At 54.4% G+C, this 7,950-nt stretch overlaps 1 protein-coding gene across 3 annotated transcripts; it reads right to left on the reverse strand.

Moving 5' to 3' along the window:
• Positions 1-1,039: 1,039 nt before the first annotated feature.
• On the reverse strand, positions 1,040-7,586 carry PAX4 (paired box 4). 3 transcript variants are annotated; one of them, XM_042248776.1, is made up of 11 exons: positions 7,377-7,586; positions 5,429-5,536; positions 4,899-5,029; positions 4,427-4,642; positions 4,030-4,105; positions 3,333-3,458; positions 3,064-3,146; positions 2,637-2,706; positions 2,107-2,162; positions 1,735-1,861; positions 1,040-1,403 (listed from the first exon to the last, which is right to left on the reverse strand). In XM_042248776.1, the coding sequence occupies exons 2-11, from the start codon at positions 5,439-5,441 to the stop codon at positions 1,216-1,218; spliced, it is 1,086 nt and encodes a 361-aa protein (XP_042104710.1). In that variant the 5' UTR covers positions 5,442-5,536; positions 7,377-7,586; the 3' UTR covers positions 1,040-1,215. The 3 variants fall into 3 exon arrangements, with proteins under 3 accessions (XP_042104710.1, XP_042104709.1, XP_042104708.1); XM_042248775.1 differs by lacking the exon at positions 7,377-7,586 and having other exon boundaries at positions 1,735-1,858; positions 4,899-5,536; XM_042248774.1 differs by lacking the exon at positions 7,377-7,586 and having other exon boundaries at positions 4,899-5,536.
• Positions 7,587-7,950: the final 364 nt, after the last annotated feature.

A 7,950-nucleotide genomic window follows, 5' to 3' on the forward strand; every position in this document is an offset into this window, starting at 1 on the left:
ATCTTGAACAACTTCAGGGGGAGCCATTCACACAGTACACCAGGAGGATGGCGCTTCCTGGAAGCCACTGAGCGTGCACACAGCGTGAGTGAGGAGCTGAATTCTTCATTTTGTTTCATTTTAATCACTTTAGTAGCCACATGTGGTTGGTGGCTACTTTTACTGGCAGCACAGCTCTAGAGTATTTGATGATAAAGAGACTTATTGAAGGATAACTCAGGACCAGTACCCGTCGCAGATGGAAGTAAATAAACTCTGTCCTGACCCTCACTTTGCACCATCATCATTCCATCCCCGTCTCTTCAAAATGGAAAGAATTTGGAGAGTTGAGCCCACCCCTCACTCCAAATATTCCCTCCATCACTTTCCTCCATGTCCCTCTCTTTTCTTACATCCCTAGGTTTCTCAGGAGGAGCCTGGAGATTTCTCTCTAGGGAGACAAAATTGAGATGATTTGGAACTTACAGAAAAGAAGAAGCAGGCAAACATGCTCCAGGAGCACATATAAAGGAGGGAGCAGAATATAAAAAGGGGCATTTCCGCTCTGTTTGCAGCTGTGCAGAAAATACATATGCAGTTAAGGAGTTCATATGTCTCTTAGATTAAGGAATTATTAGACATTTTCTTAGATGTGGTCATGGTGCTGTGGTTATATAAGAAAACTTCCCTTATTTTTTGGAGATGCATGCTGGAGGACTCAGGGGTGACTCATGGCCATCCCAGGCCATGAGGTGCTGTCAGTATCTGCACGTGCGCAGACGTGTGGGTATATGAGCACCAAAACACCAAGGCAGATACCTATACATACATGTGCAGATACGTACATACATACATACATACGGAGATTCGATAGATTGGATGGATAGACAGTAGCTAGATTCATAGATTATAATCACATAAATATATTAGATGATAGCTAGCTAGAGACACATTTTCATAGATAGATATTTAGATAGACAGAGGGCAAACTGTTTATAATTGTTAAATATAGGGATGGGATTATGAGTACTCACTTTAAAAACACGATGGACAACAGAACTACTGCCAATTTTAAAAATGTTTTTATTACTGCCAACTGGAAGCCTCGTAAGGCCAATGAGACATGTGGGTGGGCACAGCCTCTCCACTCAGGTGACGCACATGAGGGACAAGTTCCACAGACAAGGAGGAGACACAGGAAGGAGGAGGGGCAGTGCTCTGCTTGGACAGGTGGGGTTATATCCTCCCCACCACATCTCCTTTCCACACTGAGCCTCCTTCCTCATCCCAGACCTCACAGTGGGGAGCCAGGCCAGTGCAAGGCCTGATGGGCACCAAGACTGGCGATGGGGGCAGAGGAAGGAAGGGCAAGGATGGCAAAGCAGGACGGAGTCCAGGGAGCTCAGCTGTGGGGGGCAGGTAGCCTGCAGGGATGAAGAGAGGTTGAGATTGGGCTTGTTGTTGGCACCCCAGCCCTCCAAGTCACTGATGGGGAGAGAAGCAGATGTTGGCTCTTTACCCTGGATATATACACTCAGATCCCAATCCCTCCGCATCTTCCTGCTATAGCCATCAATGGTAGTATACACTCAGGGGTGCTAGTCTCCCCAACTCTGTGGGCCATGCAAGGAATGAGGAAAGCTGTATTGAGGTTCCACTGATAACCCCGACTGGAGATCGGGCCTTCTGGTGGGTCAATGAGTTGGTTTGCCCTCCCCATACCCTGCAGGAGTGCGGCCTGGCACGGATTCTTACCCCAGCAGGACTGGAGACAGGCTTGAGGTGGGGTGTCACTCAGACACCCCTCAGATGCTGTCCCCCAGCACAGTGGATAGCTGGAGGGACCCATGGATTCCAGGGTAGGTAGGACTGCCGTGGACTGCTTGGAAAGCAAGAGGAAGCCCTCAGCTGCCAGCGACACCTCCTGTTTCGCACGACCAGGACCCCTGCCCCCAGGCTGTATCTTGAACAACTTCAGGGGGAGCCATTCACACAGTACACTAGGAGGATGGCGCTTCCTGGAAGCGTGCACTGTGGGGGCCAGGGGCACCGTGAATTCTAGCTCAGGCCTCCACTGCGAATGGGAAGAGCCTTCCCAGTTCACAAACTCCCCCTCCTCCTGGATACCTGTGCAGAGAAGATTCCTGGGGAGGCACGTGGTACAGTCAGACCCCGGGAACCACCTACAAGGTAAGGGAGAATCCACTCAGCAGGAGAAACAAGGGTCTGTGGAGCAGGGGGTGGTGGTGAGAGGCAAGGGAAGTTTTAGGAAAGGCAATGACTTCTAGCAGGGGTGGGAGGGGTGGATGCTACAGCCCTAAACTGCCTCCTCCCCATAGAGGGGTCTTAAAAGCCTGGGGAAGAAGGATTAATTCCCAGGGATGATAAATCAGGGGCTGTGCAGCCCTGAAGAGCAAGGATTATGTGTGTCCAGCATCCACTACAAGGTCTGATGCGTGGGATGTGCCAAGTAAATGTTCGGTGGCTGGAGAGATGGAAGGAAAGATAGGTGGATGGATGGATGGAAAGATAGGTGGGTGAATGGATGGAGGGAAGGAAGGGAAAGGTGAGTGGATGGAAGGAAGGAAAGGGAAGAAAGAAGTAAGTAAGAGAAAGGTGAGTGGATGGATGAGTGGATGTATGGGCTGAGAAATCACCTGGAAACTGCATCTCCCATTTGAGCTTCTCTTGTCGGCGCCATTTGGCCCTTCGGTTGGAAAACCAGATCTGAGGGAGGGCAGAACCATGCAGCTGACTGTGCGCTCCAGGGCCCAGCACCTACCGTTCTCACCCACGTGTTCCTGACCTGGACTCAGAGAGCAGACCCTTTCCCAGACTCGACCTCCCTGCTTCCTGCTCTGGCCTTTGCTCTCTGACCCCTTCCTCAGCACCAATGCGTGGATAGGGAGGAGGGGAGAGCAATCAGCAGCAGGGGAACATGGAGGGGCTTGTCTCATTTCTGCTCCAAACAAGCCGGTCTCCACCTTCCCACCCCCTTCTCTACTGCACCGCAGCCCAAAGCCTGCCTGGCCCAGACTCTCTGCCCCTGGGGCCTGTGCACGCTGTGCAGCAGGGCTCACTCACCCTCACCGTGTCCTCAGGCAGACAGGTGGCTGCAGCCAGTTTCCCACGGGCCACTGAATCAGGGTACTGCCCACGCTGGAATTCTGCAGAGATGGAGGCTCACACAGCAAGGACACAGGGAGCGGGACAAGGCCTGTCTCCCCCTCAGCAACACCTCCGCCCAGCTCCTACCCTGCCTGGCACAACCCTGAACTGCCCTCCTCCTGGAGGCAGGGCCACCTGCAGCCTCCAGCGCTCAGCCATGGCCCACATCCACCCAGCCCCGGCACCTTTCTCCAGCGCCTCAGCTTGGCCTGGGGAAAAGATCGTCCGATTCCGGTGGCCAGGTCCTGGGTGGGGACCCCGGGGAGCCTCAGAGTCACTAGGCGGAGTTCGAGGAATTGGACCCAAACCGGCTGCAAAGGGAGACAGGAGCGGGAGTGGGTTTGCAACAGCGATTCCTCCGGGGCTGTGGGTCCGGGGCAGTGTGGCTAAAGAGAGGAACCGCGCTGCTGGGACATCCACCAGTACTCGGGGGTTGCTGCAGGGGCACTGGGTGAGGTGCACACTCCGTACCGTGGTGGGCGCATGCTTAGTATTTGGAGGGAGACAGCTGCAAGGTTTGGTCCAGGCTTGTGTGACCACCACCACATATCAGAAGTGGTCTGAGAGGCTGTGATCGAGGCAGGGAGAAGATGTGGAAGCCCCAGTCCTGCCTCCTCCTCAACAGATCCTGTGAACCTAGGGGCCTAGGGAGCTGGTCTCTGTTCCAGGACCTGCCAACACCCAGCCAGTGACCTTGGGTAAGTCACTTCCCTTCCTCTGAGCCTCCATCCTCTCCCGCCAGGAGAGAATAAGACCCCCTGCCAGGCCCTCTCGGTTGTCTTACGGTGAGGGTGATGCAAGAAAGAACAAGAAAGGAATGTGAGAACTGTAAGATGCTTATGTGTAGCTCTGATCATCCCCGGAGGCAGCTCCAAGACCCACCTGGCAACCTGAGATGTATCCAGGGCGGTCTCTGGTCCTCCTGCAATGCCCGCAGGACTCGGTTGATGGAGGAGACCTGAGGATGTGGGGTCTTGAGTAGGAAGATGGTGCACAGAGCCGGGGATGCTACCTAAAGATGTTTCCCCAACATCCTCTCTCTCTATGTCCCAGCCAACACCTCACTTCCAAGGGCAGCCTCCTCTCACTCCCCATACTTTCTTCATCTCACCTGTCTCACCACTTTTCAGAAGAGAAACTTCTGGGTCAGAAGAGAGCCCAGGAGCCCTGCCCCCAGCCTGGGAGGCCCCACTGCCAAGTAAGAAGGAATCTACTTCTGCCTCCCCAGACAGCCTGTCTGCGGCTCCAGTTCTGGTTCTGGGGAAGGGAGGTCACTTACACTGGGAGTCTTGTCCTGGGTGCAAAGCCCCTCTGCACAGAGCTGGCGTTGGATCTCCCAGGCAAAGAGGGCCGGGCACTCCCCCTTGAGCTGGGCGATTCGCGCCACCACTGGCGGCGTGGCCAAGCGTGGCTTGCTTCCCCCAATCCCCTTGGGCTCCAAGACACCTGTGCGGTAGTAGCGGCCTAGGATCTTGCTCACACAGCCATTAGATACCTGCATCAGGTGAGAGGCAGAGACAGGTAAGGCCTAATGGCCAGAGGAGGAGTGTCCCTGGGACAGAGGAAGCTACAAAGCCGCAGAGTGGAGTCCAGCCCCACATTCAGAAGTCTGAAGCTCCCTATCCCAGCCCTCAGGGGAGCAGCCCAAGCCCAAAGGCCCTCCCAGTCTGCACCAGCTCCGGACTTGCCTTAAAAGGCCTCCTCTCCCCGCTTCTTGTCCCCATCAGTGGGTGAAGAGCCCAGCATCCTACCTTGAGGCTCCGGGAGATGTCACAGGGCCGCATCCCACTGACAGCTAGCCGCACAATCTGTTGCCGGGTATCCAGAGGCAGGGGCCGACCATTCACAAAGAGCCCCCCTAGCTGGTTCACACTACTGATCCCTGGGAGGGAGAAAGAGGCATCCAACCCAGCAGCTCCCCTCTCTCCAGTCCACCTGTGGCCAGGACGACCCTCCTGGGAGAGGGTTACCCCTCCAGCCTGCCTTCCCACCATAGAGAAAATCCTCTCCCCAAGGGATGGCCCCTCTTCTGCTCACAGGGTCCCCCAAACATGCCACTTTCTCTGGGAGCTGGCTCATGGGTGAATCTTTGCTCCTTGGCCATAGGCACTGGCCCTCCTGAGCTTACGGACACAGGGTGGAACAGAGAGACTGTCTGGACTGAGCACCCTTAGAACACTGGCCAAGGGCACATGAAACCACGTGGATGGAAGCAGAACCTTGAGCCATTTCTGCCCTCCTTTTGCTACCCTGTCCTTCCAGCTTCTCTCGGGTGTCTTACCATCCTGCGGCATGCTCCAGGCTGAGCTTCCTCTCAAAGGACAGGCACTGGGAAGAGTAGGGAGGGGAGTTTCTCCTGGGAGGTCCTTCTTTGTTCTTGGGGCTGAGCCTACAATAATCCAGGGGTCTTTGGGTGGAATCTCTTGCTTGGAATGATCTTGGGATAGGGTTTTGTGATAGAAGATAAGGTTTCTAAAATTTGCCAGTGGATTGGTTACAAAGATTCAAATTCATTTTACTAAACCTTTGAATTAAAACATCACAGAGCTAGGGGACTTCCCTCGCAGTCCAGTGGTTAAGAGTCAGCACTTCCGGTGTGCAGGTTGGATCCCTGGTCGAGGAGCTAAGATCCCTTAAAAGCCTTATCAGCCCCCAGGAGGTGATACACCTGGGGCAAGAGTCCTGCCTCCTAAGCTCAGGAGGGTCTGCCCAGCCAGGGAGAGCACCAGGGACCACAGATCCCCATCACCCTGGTCCAGGGCTGGGAACCACATTCAAGGTTCTGCCTGCAGTCTTACGCAGGTTATGTTCTCCAAACCACCAGCCAGAAAGCTTCCTTCAGAGCACCTCATGGGAGGGTCTTGCTCTGTGTTTTATGCTCCTCAGGAAGGTCTGGGGAGACACCAGGGCTCGGCTCTACCCCCAGGCATTGAAGCTCAGGCCCCACCCACTGGAAGTAGAGATGAGCAAGCCTGAAGTCTCCCAGAAGACACCTCTCTTGACACCTTCTAACCCACTGGGGTTGTTGTTTCCTGTTAACTCTGGAGAATTCTAGATCTCATACTCTCAGAGGTCAGTTCTCCAGGGCCACTCATTCCTTCAATTACCATTTACTGAAGGGATGTCGAAGGGAGGGAGGGAGAAGCAGGAGAGGGCTGTCTCTGAGCTGCACAGATGCCAAGATGAGCATGAGAGAGTCTCTGGGCAGCTAGGGACAAAGGTCATGAGCCACCATGTCTGTCTTGCTTTTAACAGCTAGACATGGCAGTTGAAGCCACCTGCTTTCATGCCTGGACCCCTGGCAGGTCTGGGGGTCACCCCAGAGAATAGCTTATGCTTGGATCTTTCCTGTAATAACCACACCATCTTGACTTAGTTAACTAATTTGCAATTATTTACTGAATATGGTATTAATCATGAGTACACAGCTGGTTGTTCAGGATGAAGGGGGTAAAATGGAAAAGGACAAGGATTTTGCTCTCCAAGAGATCACAGAGCAGCCAGGAAGAGGAGACTGGTGCTGGGGAGAAGACAATGAGCTCAGGAGGGACCTGAGGAACTCAGGGACGGAGACAGCTTTCACTTACTCCTCTCTAGACAGAGAGAGACACGTTCCCCTACAAGCTCTCATCTCTCCAAGAGTCAGGAAGGCAGGCAGAGGTTTCTCCAGACAGAAAACCGAGGGACAAATTGGGGTGCTCGCAAATAAGAGGCTACTCAGGGAGTAAAGTTCAGGGAAGTTTAGAAGCCAGTCCCTCCTCAGAAGCTGACATTTCCAGCTTCTAATCCTGAGGCTCTCTTTCTCTGCCTCCACCCCTGCCACCACGAAAGCAATGGAGAAAAGAAAGTCAGTCTGGGGACTTGAAGGGCTGTGTCAAAAGCTCAGAAAATCAGCCAAGCCCTGAATCCTTGAAAGGACTCTGTCCCCCTCCTCAGTGACTAGAGCTCAAGAGGAGCTGTGGGGGCTCAGGTTCGATATCCAAACCCAAAATCCCCCCAACTCAAAATAGTAACCCATTCCCAGTCACTGCACCACACATTTCCAAAATTCATATTGACTTGTCTGAGGAGAGAACCGGTCCTCACAAGATGGGAGAGCAGGAGAGGGGGCTGAAGGGGCAGGAAGGAGGTGGCTGCAGAGACAAAGGAGGGGAGAGGTTGGCTTGGCGGCACAAAGACATGGAGCCAGCCTGGGAGGCAGAGCAGACAATGAGCCGGAGGTGAGCTACCTGTGTGGAGGCACTGAGGTGAGAGCTTCGACGCTTCAGGAGTCTCAGGCTCCGGATCTGGGCTCCTGAGACCCCTGCAGTCTCCAGGGAGGGTGCTGGTCTGGTCCTGGTAACAGCCTCCTCTCTGTTTCTGCTTCAGTCCTGCCAGGGGGTCCAGAGCTATAGAGAGCCCGGTGATCGGGAGCAGAGGGCAGCCTTCTGGGAGCAGCCAGTGATGTCACAGGCCATGAGCAGAGGAGAGAGGAGGAGGGAAGTGTGCATGGGGCTGACTGACGCCGGCCCTGAGTCAGGGCGAACCACAGCCAATGACCCACTGTGTCCTTTCACTGGAAGTCCTCGGAGCCCATGTTGCCCCCACCTGCCAGCCTGAAGCAGGGCCAGAGCCAGTCTCACCCAGGGCGCCCAGCCCCTGAGCAAACCCACTCAGGGGCCAGCACTCCTGAAGTGAATGAGGAATAAGGAAGATGGGGGAATTTCAGACTGTGTCTCCAAGTCTTCAGATGTTCAGAAGCCCAAACGTGACTTCCAGAACCACAGGCACAGCCTCCCACCCAGAATGCACTTTTGGGTTCTG

Source organism: Ovis aries, chromosome 4 (assembly GCF_016772045.2).
Source record: "Ovis aries strain OAR_USU_Benz2616 breed Rambouillet chromosome 4, ARS-UI_Ramb_v3.0, whole genome shotgun sequence".
NCBI lineage: Eukaryota > Metazoa > Chordata > Mammalia > Artiodactyla > Bovidae > Ovis > Ovis aries.

What these genes read in the sequence shown, in the direction of transcription:
- PAX4 (XM_042248774.1), bottom strand. Translation starts at nt 5,141, where the DNA reads ATGGTGGGAAGGCAGGCTGGAGGGGTAACCCTCTCCCAGGAGGGTCGT. An exon ending in TGCCTGAGGACACGGTGAGG is followed by an intron (nt 2,707 to 3,063) that starts GTGAGTGAGCCC and finishes GCCCTCCCTCAG; the next exon opens with ATCTGGTTTTCCAACCGAAG. An exon ending in ATGGGAGATGCAGTTTCCAG is followed by an intron (nt 2,163 to 2,636) that starts GTGATTTCTCAG and finishes CTTACCTTGTAG; the next exon opens with GTGGTTCCCGGGGTCTGACT.